The sequence below is a fragment of the Thunnus albacares genome, chromosome 3, assembly GCF_914725855.1.
Source record: "Thunnus albacares chromosome 3, fThuAlb1.1, whole genome shotgun sequence".
Lineage (NCBI taxonomy): Eukaryota > Metazoa > Chordata > Actinopteri > Scombriformes > Scombridae > Thunnus > Thunnus albacares.
In genome coordinates, this window is record NC_058108.1 from 26,606,304 (window position 1) to 26,624,452 (window position 18,149).

Sequence of the window (18,149 nt, forward strand, 5' to 3'; positions counted from 1 at the left end):
TGTTTGCTTTACCTTGTTATTGAGGTACTGGAGGAGTTCCCTAATGCAAACAGTATACATCCATATGGTCTATAAGACTCTAGGACCTGACCCCCAGCAGCCAGGACTGCAAACACTTCATGAGATCAAAGCAGTGGAACCAGCCCTGGGCATCACCTGACCTGAATTCAATTAAAGCTTTACAGGCAGATCAGAGGAGAAGCTAAGAGAGAGAAAGCAGTTTTAGATACCTAACATTGTCTTGGACAAAACTGAGGGAGAGATAGAGGAGAGGCCAGGAGAGAGATGAAACATTGCACACTTGCTCTCTGACACGCACGCTCAATCTTTCTCTCACACCCTCTCTTGCACACATACACACACACATACACACACACACCAAGCCCATAGGTCTCGTTCGTTTACTCAGCCTGTGGGCAAATGTGACTTTAATGAGCCAGTGCTGAATGGACATTAGGCAGAGATTCTCACGCTGGACCGCCAGCTTAAACAGCCCTGCTCTGGCATTTTTTGGCAGTCACTTCACAGCACGGTGTCGAGTTTATGTTTGAGGAGCCGAATGAAGACATTTGCTTCTCTGATGCCCAAACGCATTCACTGATCACTATGAAAACTACATGGGGGTTTCATAAAGGGCACACGGACACAATTCATAAACAGTAGAGATGGAGAGAAAATAAAATGAAAAAAAAAACAAAACAAAATGTTGTAAGGTGTTTGCTAATATTCTGGACAGAATAAACAAGGCTACACTGCAGGCAACACACTGAGCTGTGCATGCATGGAATGAGAGAGGAGTCCTTGCCGTCCACATGAATAGACCTCCCATCCCCCTCCCCTTCCAAGTGTGTAGGAAAACCTATGGTGGCCATGAAACTTGCGAAAAACGCAAAAGGCCCTCTCTAGAGCCAGCGTTTGGTTTGTCCATTCTGGGCTACTGTAAAAACATAGTGGTGCAACATGGCCAGCTCTGTGGAAGAGGACCCACTCCCTAGATATAGAGGGCTCATTCTAAGGTAACGAAAAAAAATCTTATTTTTCAGGTGATTATATGTTAATTAAAACATACTTGTGAATATTATATTCCATTTCTGCCAAGTCCATTCTGCTAGATGCCACTAAATTCTACACACTGCTCCTTTAAATTGTGGTGTTTATTTCAGAAATGCACCATTCTCTCCTATGCTGAAGGAGAAAATATGCATCAGACATACAATTAACGATTTAAATTAAATTATTAGACTAAGTAGGTTTATCTGCGTGACAAATAATTGGATAAGCAGACTGCAAAAACAAAAACAGACAGGTTAATAGGCTAATCAAATACCTCACTTTCCCCACCAGTTGTATATGCGACTTCCTTTCACTCCTCCCCCTCCTCAGCCTGCACGGACGGGAATACTGTGAGCAAGAAAATCACGACTTTGCCATTTCTTTACTCTTTTGTCATCTTGTGCGCTCCTGTCAGGATTGTGATATTTCCGATATCACCTAAAGGCGGCAACAGTGTGCAACTCCACCTGAACCGTTGTGGAGGAGAGGAGCGAGGCAAACCATAGCCTACAGCTCTATCAAGCCAGCATGTGTGATGACTGAGACTTTGAGCGGATCGGAACAGAAAGCTCTGAAACTGTGAGGGACTGAGGAAGAATAAAGTGACGGATTCACTCAAACAGAAGCCTCCCTCATATGCGAGATGCTCGCCAAAAATATTTACCAGAAACTGGCAGGATTTATGTGAAGGGAAGTTTGGAGCGGCAGCCGGCAGTCATCCAGCTGGTCTGGTGAGTAGACTTGAGTGAAATTATATTGACTCGTTGTTTTGTTAATAAAGACGGTAAAAAAATACTCTCAAAACTTGGTGCTCAACTCGAAGCATATTTTAGAGGACGTTAAAGTAAAGTGAGTTTTTCTGTCTGACTTGTGCCAAACAACCAAATATACAAATACACATGCTTAGCGCACTGGAACACATGCACCTGCACACATACTCACACACAGAAACAGTCAGGGGCAGTACAAGTTGACAAGTTGTCAAGCTGCATGCAGCACAAGCTTTCTGCAGGCGCACCAGCTGGATGACTGCAGTCCGGGCAAGAGCAGTGAGACAGCGCCATCAATCGCATAGCAGCCACACTCCTGTGTGCCTGAAGAGGGGAGGCAGTGCAGCTTAGAGGTCTAAAGAAGCAGTCAGGATGACTGTGAAAGGAGGGGGGCTGGTGGGATCAGCGCCTTCATGGCGAATGTGCCTCCACCATCAGTCACCCTGCTCTAATGCCAAAGTACAGAGACTGGGACGCACAGCTGGGCACTGTGTTTTAAGCCAGCCTATTAAAAAGAATAACATTACTAAGAATAATGAGAAGAAGATTATCTCAAGAACTGATGTAAAACACATAAAATGCAACAACACGCGCGGGGAAGTTTGCATTTGCAAGTATTATTAGTCTATTTATCATCATCAGGGATGCCCTGAACTGCGTTCATTTGCCAAATACAGTTTACCCACCTTTTTATGCTGACAGCAAAATTATGATGTGAATTCACGGGTCATTTTTCAGCACAGCGAGCATAAATTACTGTCTAATTGAAAATATTTTTATATTGTTTGTTTGACTCCCAGCAGCTGGAGGTCACACAAAACGCACCCTTTTTCCCTTCACAAAATGCCTCTTTAGAGCGCATAAATGGTTTAGGATGCAGCTGAAGAGGTGAATGTTGGATTACGGTTAGTCCCATTTAGGAAGGGCAAGGTTTTGCCCTTTGTTACAACCTCGAAGGGGACTATAATGAATGTTATTTTAAACTATTTTAGGTTATAAAAATAACAAACAGAATGTCAGAAAGAAAAATGCGTGAAATTGTTTAGTAAGTCTCATATGCGCAATTGCATCACAATGAGCAATTTAGACAAAATATTAATAATAGTTAATAACCTGCTGGTCACTATCCGTAGTTAACTTGCTCTAAGAGATGGATACATATGTTATGAAGTTTTAGTAACGAGTTATTTCACAAAAATGAAACCCTTTAGCCCATATAGGGTACTTTGGGGCTATAGGTGAAACGGTGGCTACTAGATTAAAAATCATCCGATTTAGTGAAACACAACACTTGGCCTTTTTTCAGAATATTTCAGATGAATATACAATGTAGCCACCAAGAATCAAAGTGCCCAGGTCTTACGGGTTCACAGCGGAAAGGTTTTATCCTTCTGCCTACCGGTAAGTAGATCCGGACGTGCGCAGCGCGGAGAGATACGGAGCAGATCCAGTGTGGGAGAGAAAGGGAAGCAGTGAGGGAGAAGAGAGAGGCAGCCTGGTGGTGGTAGATGGAGTAACGGAGAGTAGAGAAGTCCACGTATTACCATGCCGAGATTTGGACTACACAAACTACATGCAAAACCTCCCAATCTACGAGATTAATAATAGAAGAGGTATGTGAAGATGCGTGTTTGTACTCTGTGGTGTTTTTTTAGTCAGCAGCGGTTAAGCTTCGGCATCTCTGTAACGTGTAAAAAAGTTAGGTTAGGTCGTTTATTGTGGGCTGCGGGGCTGTGAAAGAAACCAACCGCCGCTGCTTTCTCTCTACCTCTTTGGAGAAGTTTATCCTCAACGAAACTGAACGCTAAATGTCGTTTTCTTTAGCACGGAGGTTTGAAATGTGTCTGGTTAATTCTGACATTAGTTTATACGTTGTTTTGTGTTATGTTGATAAGATATGTGGTGTTTTTTTAAGCATATTTCTGCCTAGCGCGCGGCTGCCATCGTTTCATGAGGTGAATGGCTTTAGTTGGGGGATGGGGTTAGAAATGAAATAGTCTGGAGGCACATAACTTATTTTCTTGAAACATTTAACTTTTTTGCATTGTGAAAACTAGTCGCTGGTAACAGGGTGCATGCAAACGGAATTTAGTAAACGCTTAATCTTTTTTTCGTTATATATGCAAATATGCTACAGGTTTTTGGTCTTAGTTCATGAATTTTTACAATGGTCGCACACAAGCAGATGGTTCTTTTGTACCTGCAGGCGATAGTTTCAGATTTAAGGTAATTTGAACTAGACTCTGTCACTTATTAAACCCACATAAAACATTAATAACTAACCTCTGTCCGGGTCCTTTAGACACACCAAAAGTAAATAATGTGGGTTTTATACACAGGACTCCTTCGCAGACATAGCAACGACTTGCCTTTATTTGTCTTTGTGCGGACACCCACACAGAGCCTCAGACGTTGTAAAGCGGCTGTAAACGAATGAATCTGCAATTTTAAAACAGTTTCACAATCATCTCCGCTGTAGTTTTAACCGTGATTGTAGCTCGATGATGAGATCGTAATGAGCATACTTGTGCTTGGTTTGCAAAGGCAGATTTTTTTTTTATCTTTTTGTGCAACAGTAGTTGGGAGAAAAGTCCAGTGTCGTTTTAAGTTGTTGTGTTAGTTGTTGATACCTGTGCAATAATGTATTAATTAATAAGATTATATTTTTAAATTATTTGTAGGTGACCAGAAATGAAAATGAATGCATTTCCATACAAGTGAAAAAAGGAAGCAGTACTAAATACGCAGTCTTGCATTTAATATATTTTTTGCATACAGGAAATTATTAAATTCACATGTTCTCTTATTGTCAGTTCTTTGTCTGAGCTCATTAAGCTGATGTTTGGATAAATGAGGCTCTGCTGTTAGGAAGTGCACATAGCTGGCTGGCATCTGGCAGTGTGCAGACAGGGGAGCAGTGCAGGCTTAGATCTTGTCACCTGACTGACTGCTCTGCTTCATCTTATTTCCACATGGAACCTATTTGGACATTTATCAGCCTAACCATCACTTGTCATGACATTTAAAGGAGTCTGGGAAAGTGCACAGCGAAGAAAGGAATAAGAGTTTCAGCATTTAGACTATCTCCTCAAGATGATAATGATAGTGATCTAATTTGCCTGTTCGCTCAGTTTAATTGTAATTACAGTTAATTGCCTCCACAAATCCAGTTTGTTAAACTATTTTGTCTGGGAGAAAGTGTTATGTAACTAATCATAATTTTGTTCGTTCCAGGTGAAGATCACGGTACAATAATGGGGAAGCGCTTGGTTTCACTGCTTGTGCTGCTCCTGCCGCTCATCTGTGGCTGCGCAGGGAACCAACGGATGGTGAGGGCCGCCTCCATGCAATTCACCCACTCTGTTTACAATGCCACCATATATGAGAACTCTGCTGCTAAGACATACTTAGAGAGTCACACCAAGATGGGGATCTATATCACAGACCCAACCTGGGAGATACGGTACAAAATCATCTCTGGAGACAATGAGAACTTATTCAAAGCAGAGGACTACCTGCTGGGAGATTTCAGTTTTTTGCGAATAAGGACCAAAGGAGGCAGCACAGCCATTCTGAACCGGGAGGTTAAAGACCACTACATGCTGACTGTTAAAGCTTCAGAGAGGGGCACCAATCTGGAGTGTCGCACCAGAGTGAAGGTGCAGGTACTTGACACCAATGATCTGAGGCCTCTCTTCTCGCCAACATCCTATAGCATCTCTCTGCCGGAGAACACGGCAATACGCACAAGTGTGGCCAAGGTCACAGCAACAGATGCAGATATTGGTACGAATGGAGAATACTACTATAGTTTTAGAGAGTGGACGGACATGTTTGCTGTTCATCCGACTAGCGGCGTAGTGACACTGACCGGCAAACTCGACTACTCTGAGACGAAGCTGTACGAGTTGGAGATCCTTGCAGTGGACAGAGGGATGAAACTTTACGGTAGCAGTGGCTTCAGTAGCATGGCCAAACTTACCGTGAGGGTGGAGCAGGCCAATGAGCATGCACCTGTAATCACAGCAGTAACCTTGGCCCCCTCAGATGCAGACCATGACCCCACCTATGCTATTGTGACAGTAGAGGACAATGATCAGGGACCAAATGGAGAGATAGCATCATTGAGTATTGTGGCTGGTGACCCCCTTCAGCAGTTCAAGGCCATAAGAACCAGCCCTGGGAGCAAGGAGTATAAAATAAAAGCAGTCAAAGATGTAGACTGGGACAGCCAGCCCTTTGGATACAACCTCACTTTACAGGCAAAGGACAAAGGAAGCCCCCCTCAATTTTCATCTGCTAAATTGGTACATGTCACTTCTGCACAGTTTAAAGTGGGCCCCCCTATATTTGAAAATGCCATTTACAGAGTCAATCTGAGTGAATTTTCCCCTCTTCATACACCTGTCACTATGGTAACAGCTGTGCCAAAGTATCCACAGCTAAAATATGCTTTTAGACACAAATCTGACAAGAACAGATTCACTATCAATCCAGATACTGGCTTAATCAGCACTACAGGACCAATCAATGCTGATTTTGCATCCCAATTTGAGCTGGACGTTATCACCAGTGACAAAAAAGCGGCGACAAAAGTGATCATTGATGTGATTGACGTGAATAACAATGCACCTGAGTTCCAGCAGACATCTTACAGGACCACTGTTGATGAAAATGCACCCATTGGGACCAGTGTGGTAACGGTTAAAGCCACTGATCTAGATAGAGGTGAGAATGGCTATGTGACCTACAGCATTACCAATATGAGCCCACAGCCATTTGTCATCGACTACTTCTCGGGTGTCATCAGTACCTCAGAGGTCCTAGATTATGAGCTCATGCCAAGGATTTACAATCTGAGAGTCAGGGCATCAGACTGGGGATCCCCTTTCCGGAGAGAGGTGGAAGCATCAGTCACCATAACATTAAATAACTTGAACGACAATAACCCCCTGTTTGAAAATGTAGACTGTGAAGTCACTGTGCCGAGAGATCACGGCGTGGGAGAGCAGATAACAACAGTGTCTGCCATTGATGCTGATGAACTGCAGCTAGTACGGTACAATATTAAAGCTGGGAATGATCTTGATCTGTTTGATCTGAATCCAAACTCTGGGGTACTTTCACTGAAGCACACGCTGAGTGAGGGAGAAGCAGCTAAAGTGTCCTTTCATAGTTTACAAATCATCGCAACTGATGGTGAACACGAGACTCAGCCAATGATCATGAACATAACTGTCATCACAGCACGCAAGCCTGTCCAGTTAAAATGCGTCGAAACCGGTGTTGCCACTATGTTGGCTGAAAAGCTACTACAAGGCAGCAAAATCCACACGCAAACTGAGCCAGATGACAACTTTATGGACATTCCCTCCGTCAATCGGTACGCTCCTCAGTTTGCAGAGTCTTTCCCAAGTATTATCTCAGTTAAAGAGGACCTCCCAGTTGGGGCCCGGGTTGTCCATCTGAGTGCTACAGATGCAGACAGTGGCTTCAATGGGAAACTAGTGTACGTTATTTCAGGAGGTGACACAGAAAGCCGCTTCATAGTAGAAATGGAAACAGGCTGGCTTTTGGTTTATTCTCCTCTTGATAGGGAAACAACAGACCATTACACGCTCAACATTACCGTTTATGATCTTGGCATACCACAGAAATCCTCATCACGCCTCTTGGATGTTAAGATCCTAGATGCCAACGATAATAGCCCTCAATTTTTGCAAGATTCGTATTCTGTTGAAATAAGCGAGAGTACACCTGTTGGTACAGAAATTATCCAGGTGGACTCGACAGACAAGGATCAAGGAGATAATGGCATTGTGAAGTATTCGATTTTGGGTGGCACGGATCATTTTGCAATCAATGAGGAGACTGGTGTGGTGACTGTGACAAAGCCGCTGGATCGTGAGCTCCATCCAGTTTATGTCTTGAAGATTGCGGCACGTGACCAGGCATTAAATGAACCCCAGCTAGTGTCCACAGTGCCACTTAAGATCACCTTGGAAGATGTGAATGATAATCCGCCTAAATTTGTCCCCCCTAATTACCGTGTGAAGGTGAGGGAAGACCTTCCTATTGGTACTGTAATTATGTGGCTGGAGGCTCATGACCCTGATATTGGACCCTCCAGTCAGGTACGATACAGCCTCATTGATAACGGAGATGGGAATTTTGAAGTAGACAAACTGAGCGGTGCTGTGCGGATTGTGCAGAACCTAGATTATGAGACAAGACAGGTGTACAATCTGACTGCAAAAGCTAAAGACAAAGGGAAGCCCATATCCTTGTCATCAACCTGTTTCATTGAGGTGGACGTAGTTGATGTGAACGAAAATCTCTACCGGCCTTTGTTCCGATCGTTTGTGGAAAAGGGATTTATAAAAGAAGATGCACTTGTTGGGACTTCAGTGATGACAGTAACAGCCGAAGATGAGGACAAAGGACAAGATGGAGAGATTCGATACTCCATACGAGATGGATCCGGCCTGGGGATATTTACCATTGATGAGGAAACTGGTGAGTTTCTTCTCTTTTTTCAATGTCACTATAAAGTTAAGTAAAGCTGAAATACGCATGCATCAGCTTGAAACAATTTGCATAAGGAAAGTTTTATGCAGAGTTTATTCAGTCATGTCATTGTATGGAACAATGAGGTAAGGGAGTCTTCCAGGAGACGGGTAAGGTTCTTGATTCCATTCATTTTTCTTCTTTGGGAGAATTGATGGCATGAACAGATGGAACAGCTGTCTCTTAGACCTGTGTGGACATTCTTAAGTAGTTGCTGTGGAACGAAGAAGATTCCCAGTGATCTCACCTCCTCTTTCACCTTCTCTTTCTCCAGTCATGCTATGACTGCATATACTCTAGTTATGCATATACTCCACTCTATAGTTTCAATTTGGAAAATAGTCAAATTTATTTGACCTCAGGTTAAGATATTCTAATAGCATTTTTAAAAAAATGGTTTTTAGAACAGCATATTTGACATATTGTACTGACGGACAGGATTTGCTCGCGGGTTTCTTATTATGTTGCTGAAAATATGTTAATACTTTCTCAGCTGCCCAGAATGATTTTAACAGCTGACTCAAATTAGCTCAAAATAAGCAGTCTGGAATTCCAGGAGTTCCTACCCAAAACCCAGCAATCACCTGATTTGGATGTTTTAGACTTCGTTTGCTGTACTCCTTTTTAAACTTGATAACCACATTCTTGGGTGGCTTAATGTGATTTGAAATTAAACATCTCTCTGCAGTATACATATTTAATGTCTAAATGAGGCTGTGAAACTTAATGCATAATACATTGATTTCTCTTGGCACATGTAACCTCAAAGGTTCATATCTACATGAGAAACCTGGAAATGCAATTACAAATCTACTGCTGACTTTTCCTGTTGTAAAAGGGGTTTATATCATTAGTTTAATGTTTATTAGAAATCAGATGCATGTGAATTATTCAGTAAATTGACAGGAAGTCTCTTCTGTGAATCTGGTGGGAAATACTTTCTTTTGCATGGTAAATTTAGCATGAGGAGATTCGCCTTTATGACCGATCCATCCTCCAGGGCTGCGTGTCATCTGTGGTGTGTTTGTGATTGTTTCTGTGGTAATGGTTGAATATCTGATTTGTATTAGGGTTTTGTTTTATTAACAGATATGCTGGGATATTTAAAGCTTGAACCAGTGACTGCTCATGCATTCATGCAAGGATTACAAGTGTTGTTCTGTGTTGTTTATTACATAAGTTTCCTTCCTATTTACATTCGTAAATTGACAGAATTTTGCATAGATTTAAGATGGTCTGCCGTACTACATTATTGGTCTTGATGGAACCACATGCAAGCCAGCCGCTGGCATCCATGTCTAACTCATAATCCTGTGTAGGGTACAGATTCATGGAGCCTGGTCTGATCTTCTACTTAATCCCAGAGGCCTATATTAAGTGATTATCAGGAGGTGCAATGATAGGATTGTCCTAGGTTGGGTCCTGTTATTATGGATTACATCTGAGGTCAGTAGACAACTAAATACAGCCAAGGTGGTAATGCCCCTCCTAAGATTTCACTAGATGGAGGGTGCGGTTTGTTAGGCTACCATATGCATTTGGAGTATTATGCCTCTAAAAAGGAAAATATAAACATGGGTGCACACCCGGCTATATACTCAGTGCTGCAGCTGCATGTTGTGAATCCTAACCAAAATGTTTTAAAATGGTTTAAAATTGGAAAACAAATGAAAAAGTGGTGTAAGGAAAAATGCCAAGAGTCATACACCTTCAGATAGGGAATTTATTTTTCAGAATGAGTGAGGGAAAACTGCTGAAGTCCTGTTTTACTTGACGCTTGTAATCTTAAACCCCTGCAGTTGTTGCAAGAGTACATCAGTCTACTGCAAAGTCTTTATCTGTGTTATATAGTGCTGTGTTTGTTCGATCACCACAATATAAATCACTATTCTCTCAGTTATTCCTCTTATACTGGCATCCACTATATGCCACACAGTAACAACAATACTACTTTGTGGGTAACGATGTGTTGCTGTGGAAAGTGCTGCATTTTTGGTGGTTGATGCAAGCAGACACTGAGTGAATCTCATTGAGTAGGTGTATCTAACAAATCTGAACAAAGTATATATTTTAGAACAGGCACACAGGCCGTGCTTGCCACCCACTTGACTGACGTTTCCAAACCATGCATGGAACAAACAAGTTATTTGTTTGTTTGCTAGACATGGTAGTTAAATTTAAAAGTGGTGTCTATGATTGCTGTTTATTGAATGCCATCCTGTTCTCATTTCCATCAATTCCAAGTAAAAAAGTCTTTTACTCCAGATATGGTTCCCTTTCTGTTAGACTGCTGAGGGAGTCCATGGCAACTGTTTGCCCAGACATTCTCAGTGTTATTAAAAGCTCTGTGGTCACTGGCTCGGTGCCATCTTAATTTAAACTTACTCTTATCAAGACTCTTTTCTGGGCCTCTTTCAATGCTGTGAACTAGCCTATATTTACCATTCCTCGCTGTAGTCTAAAAATGCTCTAATCATCAAGTGATTTTTTACCTATGGGGACCAAAATGTCTGTATGCATCTCATAGTTTGCTAGATGTTTGAGTTCCTTCACTAACAACTAGTTTACGTTTTCCCCAACAACCTGTGCTGCGACGGTAGCTTGTATGCTTTAAGTGGCTGCCTACAGCTTTAGTGGTGCCCTAAAGGTCAAGCAATATTGGTTTTCAAGGGCTGATGCCTATTTTTGAAGCAGCCAGGGTGGCAATTGGCTGATGTAATAACATTTTTCACCCTTTTCCTCTTTTAGCTGCAAAGCTATTGCTCTAAAACAATTGAAAACAAATTTAAAAGATGCTAGCACTCTTGGGCTGGACATCCACCAAAACTGCACATGCACCAGAAAATGTTATTTGCCTTACAGTATGACTGGGAATTAATTCTAAAGTGTGTCACACTGTGTGTGGGTCTGAAGGAGTAAAGAAAGTTGTGATTCCTGGAACAATGCCCTCAAATTGAATATAGTCAAAGAAATACAGTATGTGCCATTATAGAGTTAACTATGATATACAAAGGGTAAGATCAGAAAAATAATGTAAAGAAAAAAACATACACAAACACTGCCAATAACTGCTTGCAGTAGTACTCAGGTTTATTCACATGAACCTCTCTTAGGTCAGCTTCTATTGCCAGTTGAAATAGGCTAGCAAGGAAACAACGCTTATCACTATGACAAGACTTATCAAGTCTCTACTCCTAAAGTATGCTTGACTCACATTCAACCTGACACACCTAACATAAGGAAACAACAAATAGATAAAACAGGCAAGCCTTTTTTTTATTGCCAATGAGTAACAGCAGTATCTCCTTATAATCATACAGGCCAGATGGACCGCCAGGCCAACAAGAGGCAAAAAAAAAATCTTTTTTTTATGCAAAAATAACACCAAATATCCATTCATTTGGAAATCAATAGCATTTGGGAGCCTCTGTGTAGCACTGTTCCAAAACGAGAGTCAACCTCTGTGTTGTTGCCTGGTAAACTCTTGGTAGAGTAGCTCCATTAAAGGCGCAGTATGTAGAATTTAGTGGCATCTAGCAGAACGGACTTGGCAGAAATGGAATATAATATTCATAAGTATGTTTTTAATTTATATATAATCACCTGAAAATAAGAATCATGTTTTTGTTACCTTAGAATGAGCTCTTTATATCTACATAGGGAGCAGTCCTCTTCCACGGAACGTGCCATGGTGCACCGCCATGTTTCTACAATACCCTAGAACAGACAAACCAAACACTGGCTCTAGAGAGGGACTTTCGCATTTTTTGCGAGTTTCGCAGCCACTGTGGGTTCTCCTACACACTTGGGAGGGTGAGGGGAGGTGTATTCATTTGATTGCAATATGCAAACTCACCACTAGATTCTACTAAATCTTACTCACAGGTCTATTAAGACCGAGTGTGTGGTTGAGGGAGTGCAAGCGGCAGAAAAGTGACGGTGAATATGAGTAGAGCAGAAGAAAAGGCTGGCAGTAAGTTGTCAATCTAGCAGTGAATGTACAGTACAGGCTGCAGTGTGTCAGTTTATAAATGTTGCAGCTTCTCAAGACAAATAAAGTCCTGTCTGTTGTTTCCCTAACTGCTGGAAGGGGGTTAGCCCTGAAGTTAGCAACAATGGGTTAGTCTAGCCTGGCCAGTCTCTCTTAAGGTGTACTGACCTTCAATGTGGACCAGCTAATCTCATTTTAGTGTCAATCTCAGCCGCTCCTTTTACCGTCTGGTATGACTAAGGGAGATTGTGCAAATCAGGAAGTTAATCCTTAATTGGTCAAAAGCTTCGGGTCGACAGTTTGGCACTTTTAGATTAAACATTGACTTCATCACAGGTTTCAGGATGGAGTGATGTTAGGTTAAAGATTTTTTGAGGGTTTGACTTGAATGATTTGGGACAGTGGTGAATTGAATGATTTGGTCTAGTTTACAGTGATGTTGACAGTACATGAGATTTGGATTTATTAAAGTGACTAAGAAGAGGGACTTTTGTACTCTTTAGACAGAGAGGACCATTAAAATGTTTTATCAGGATCAATATATGTGTTATACTTACCACAGCTAAAAGTTTTCTGCTCCTTGAAAGCAGTTTTTATTTCATTAATTTTCCTTACAGTGGAAGAGTCCTGTTTGTGGTGTAACTGATTTAGTCTCTAATCTAATCTTTTCAGATGAATGTTAATAAAAAAGGTTGATGATTGATTGTCTAATCAATTGTACGATGTTTTATTCGTGTTAAAGGTCACTTTGAATGATTTTAACTAATGATAATGTAGAAAAACAAAGACTTTAAATTTGGGATGGTCCATATTCACTTCAGGACAGCTTAGATTGTATTTCGCGATGGCTCTAGGAGGATGGTGAAAAAAGTTAATGAGCCCTCTGACCTCACTCAATTGACCACATATGGGTCCTGGGCACTCACTACATTGAAAAGCTATCAACATCACTGAGTTTAGTTTTTCTTTTGGACAAGAGAGCAATGCTATTTAATAATCTGCAGTTAAGAATGTCTGAAGCCAAACACCTCTATTAAATTAGTCCTAGAGCAGTGACAGCAAATTTGTTGCATAATACAAGTGGTAGGGAGGGAGGATGTTGTTTGCAAGATTGAAAATAAATGCAGTAAAAATTCTGAAGCTGAAAAGATGAGTTGATCAATTGATTAGTCGATGGAAAAAATTGTCAGCAGAAAGATCAATCAGATCAGATCAGATCAATAACTAAAATAATTGTTAGAGATGTGGATGATGATGTGTCTTGGAAAATGATCTAGCCAATCACATGTTTCAGGGGTCACGTTTCCCAGAGAAACTGTCATTCATATAATTTCTATATCTTAATCGTTTTGAACCAAGACCTTCAGTATTTGGACCAAGTAGCCCAGTTCATGAAAAATAAGGTTTACCAAATTTAATAAGCTACACCTGTTATATCAAATATATACAGTATTTAATTAACATCTAGGTAAATAGAAGTATTATATTGGACTGGGTATTGGCAGATACCCAGTATTAAAGGACTTCATCGGGACATCCCTAATAATTGTTTGTTGCAGCCCTAACAAAAACACTCTGTTAAGCCTTATTGTTCAAATGTGGAGAAATGTTCATTACTCCTCAGTAATACCTGTCTATCCTTTACATATGTACAGTAGGTACATAGATGTCTAGATGAATCAGTCTATCTATTTAGTATACTGTGTACAATATACTATGAAATACATTTTGGGCCATATCGTCTATCCTTTTAGTGAAAATCAACTAATGCAGGTCACAGGACAATCAATTAGTGTGTCCCTACTTGGAAGGAATGAGTAACTGACGGCTAGATTGCTATGGTGGTGATGGTATGGAGTTAGACACAACTTGCTTTGAAGATGTGTTCAAAGCAAGTTGTGTCTCAGCTTGAAGTGAAATTATCCAGTATACAAGGTGACCAGAGTAAAGAGTGTTCTTTCTAGATGAGACACAGATGCTGATTGTATAATGTATGCATTGCCCTTTCTTGTTGGATAATATATGCATTGCCCTTTCACTTGAAGCTGTTTGCAGCCCGTACTGTGAAAGCATTCTTTGTGAAAGCAAATGAAACACTTTGATGCATAATGAGAAAGTCCTATTAGTGTGTTTTTCATCTCCACAAATTATCCACTTCTTTTTCTACTGTCTCGCTATTGAAGTTAACTGATTTTTGACAATTATGAAAAGATGTAGAGTAGTTATTGTTCATGGATGTCTTTTGGCATCAAATATAATGTGCTAAAACTGAGAACTGTTGCTCTTTGTCCCTGATTTTCTATTCAGCGCCTATAAGTTTAAGATAAAAATGGAACTGCAAAGTGGCACATGATTCCAAATAGTCTTTGCTTGAGTGCTGTTACTGTGGAGACGGAACCAGGAATGTGCAGCGGGACAAAGTTGATTGTAGGTTGCTAAATGAAAAACACACTGTCCCTAGTTAAAAGTATGTTGTCCTGTCAGTCCATTAAATCTTTTAAAGAAACTTAGAGCTGTCTTGTGCAGAGGACGTGCTTCATTGTGTGTTAATTCTTGTCATACTAATACTCACTTGATTTAGATCTATACTCCCGTGAATGTACTGCAAATAACATTTTTAGTGGGGAGGTTCTTAATGATGTTATAGTACCGTATTTTATTTAAAACTTTCACGAATTTCATTTTACTGTTTTAGCTTTGGTTTGCAAACCACTGGTACCAAACAGAAATACTGCCCTAAATGGCAATGTATAGCATTAAGTTAGCGTGGCTTTGCCAGACTAATTCACAAATGCATATTAGTCTGGAACCTTTCAGTTCATTTTTGATGTCCATAGGGCATTATCAATGGACAGACCAAAATGGACGCAAATGGATAAACCTACAACCAATTAGAGCATCGAACCGCGTGACCTAGCACTGAGACATGCAAGTTGGGCGGTGCTTGGTTTTGACTGGTCTTTTTTCAACATGGCACCCAAGTCAAACTTTCTCAACAACCTAATCTTGGTTCATATTTGATCAGTGCTGCCTTGTTTGACCGTTTTATCTGAGTTTCATGAGCTCTGCGGATTTTTTCTCAACTTTAGACTGCAGACTGTCAGTCATCGTATCAAACCCACCCCATATTAGATAAATGGTTGTGATTGGCCTGTCCAGTTCCAGGCTGGGTGGAAATCTGTCTGACTGGGAGGGGCCAGACACATCTGCCAGGGCAAATGAAACATGAGATCGGCAGATTTGTCTGGTTCCCAGGCTAGCATTAAGTAGTACAAACAGCAGTGATTTTTTGAAAACATTAGCATCTTCCCCAAAGACACATCTGAGCATCTTCACCAAGGGTCCTCTCTGCTAAATTATGGCAGAAATATGAGAGATACTGACATGCTTTTATCCTTTTATTCAAATTTAAGTGACTATTTCAGGCATTTACAGCCAATTTCATGCTGTGTGATGCCTGACAAGTTACAGAGCTGGCCTGTGGAAGCCTATAGCAGACTATATTAAAATGACAAATGTAAACATGAAAATGAAGATGTAATTCCATAATAGCATAATAATTTTCCACATATGTGTGGAAAAAGTAAAGAGTAAAACTCAAATAACAGCCAAATAACAGGAACAGCCTGGCTACACAACAAGATTTTGCCGCACCATCAGGCCGAGACAAGTCCTTGACTTGTAAACTCTGTAAAGGGTGTACACGAATGGCTGCCTTATCAGGCATTCAAAAATAAAAAGGCTAAAAAGTCATTAAGGGCTACTGTGATAACCTGTTCCCACCAAGAGATATTGCATTTTGATTATGTGGTAAAATATCCATTCGATGTAGCATATATGTTGATTGTTCATATATACACAGCCAGTATTTTGTTGAAGTCATCCTTAATTTAGGCAAAGACACTGTTTACATCCTTGACTCAGGTTTCAAATACACAGCGGTAGTGTTGACCACTTAAAGAAAACTTAAAAGTTAAGTTTGTAGTTGCAGGCATATTATGTGTTCAAGAAGAGTCCAATATATATTCATAAAGTTTACATAAGAGGAATTGGTCTGTTCTCATACGAAAGAACATTTTTATTATTATTTCCTCTTTGTTCCTTTTACGAGAAGGGAGTGCAAAGCTGGAACAGTATGTGCATTACAGGACACCATTGTGTAGTGACGCAGTCAAGTCCAGCAAGAACCTGAGGGGGGGGGCGTGAGATTCAAGATGGCGGAATAAAGATCGCACAGTAAACAGTAATGCCAATGTCAATATCCTTTATTAAATGTGAGTATCAGTGTGCCAAAGGGCAAATACAACACATATGTGTTACAGGTGATCCATCTGAACCTGTGTTCAGCACAGCGGGTAGTGTTCTTACACCAGTCTGCAGTCTATTAAAGCTAGAAAAGGTGAACATGTTGGTATTTCTGGCCAGAAACCTTGAGCAGTCTTTATTAAATTTATTTTATTGAGCTACATGATTTTTATTATAGCTATATTACAGCTAAATGAGGTTATTTTTGGCTTCACTTTTGGGGAACTGTCCAGCTCATTAACAGAGAGCTTTAGTAAATTATGTTATTCAGTCTGTAGTGTAGGTATAATAAAATCATGTAGCTTAATTAAATTAAATGAAATGTAATTGACTGATCTGTTCATTTTAATACATTTATATTTATTGAAAAGTAGTGATATCTGTGCATATAGAGCCATGAGCAGTGCTGTTGTTCTGTCCAGTAAAAACATGAAGCTTCACTTAACATTCAGATGAACTAATGGCAGCTACAATTGTTAGATTACATCTATGAGACCAACATTTATTTATTTTTAGTTTCTCCCTTTTTCTAGTCTTTATACTAAGCTAAGCTAATCGGCTGCTCTCTGTATTTTCATATTTACCGTACAGACATGAGAGCGATATTGATCCTCTCATCTAACACTCAGCAAGAAAATGATGAATATTTCCAAAATTGTGGAATTATTCCTTTAAATACTGCCATCTTCTTTTCTTTGTTGGGACTGTAAGAGGTTTTTGGTCAGCTGAGAGTATATCCTCTGTATGTCAGCAGAGGTTATTGTATACAATGGGAATACTGATTGACAACCAAATGGATGTAGAGCTAGAGAGAGGGTTGGGGGTGTAGAAATGAATGAAGATGGACTCTGTCTTCCTCTCACTGTTATCAGAGGAACAGGCTCTTTTGTCAGCTCCTCTGGGCTAAGAGGTATAGTAACTGCTCCTAAATAATACTGTGATATTGAATCAAGAAGTATTGCTCTGAGGCCCGTTCAAAGGCCTTTGAAATAACACTGTTCCCAGCAACAATGGAAGCTTTGTATTGTCAGCTAAATCCCAAAAGCTATCTCAACTGGAATTAATACGCTTTTTTTTTTTTAAAAACAAGAAAAGAAAAACCCATTCAGTCATGTATCACAGACATGTAACAACTGCATCAAATGATTTTGTTTCTTTCCACTGCTCACATGCAGTCAGTGTACAATTTTCATGTTTTCTTTAGACACAAGATTTTCATTATTGCAAAAGAAATTCAGGTTTTTGTGTGACATTGTATATTCATTATGATGATCTCAGAGACCTCTACCCTGTGTGCCCTTAAAAAAAAACAGAAGAATTAATACAGTATGTATCAGAGAGCATTGGTATTTACTTTAAAACCTGTTCATAGCAATAGATTTACAGTATTTTATGCATGAAAATGTAACATGAAAAGATTAGAAGGTTAACTGGGAGCACTGACCAAGACCACTTCCGATTGT

At 40.3% G+C, this 18,149-nt stretch overlaps 1 protein-coding gene across 3 annotated transcripts in view; it reads left to right on the forward strand.

The window, feature by feature from the left end:
- Positions 1–1,532: 1,532 nt before the first annotated feature.
- Positions 1,533–18,149, forward strand: part of fat1a (FAT atypical cadherin 1a) — a 77,112-nt gene continuing 60,495 nt past the window's right edge. For 2 of the 3 annotated variants that reach the window (XM_044347336.1, XM_044347337.1), the window contains exons 1-2: positions 3,290–3,436; positions 5,058–8,339. In XM_044347336.1, the coding sequence (XP_044203271.1) occupies positions 3,397–3,436; positions 5,058–8,339 (3,322 nt within the window). In that variant the 5' untranslated portion in view covers positions 3,290–3,396. Of the gene's footprint in view, positions 1,785–3,289; positions 3,437–5,057; positions 8,340–18,149 lie in introns of those variants that run through there. The other variant, XM_044347338.1, reaches the window with a different exon arrangement.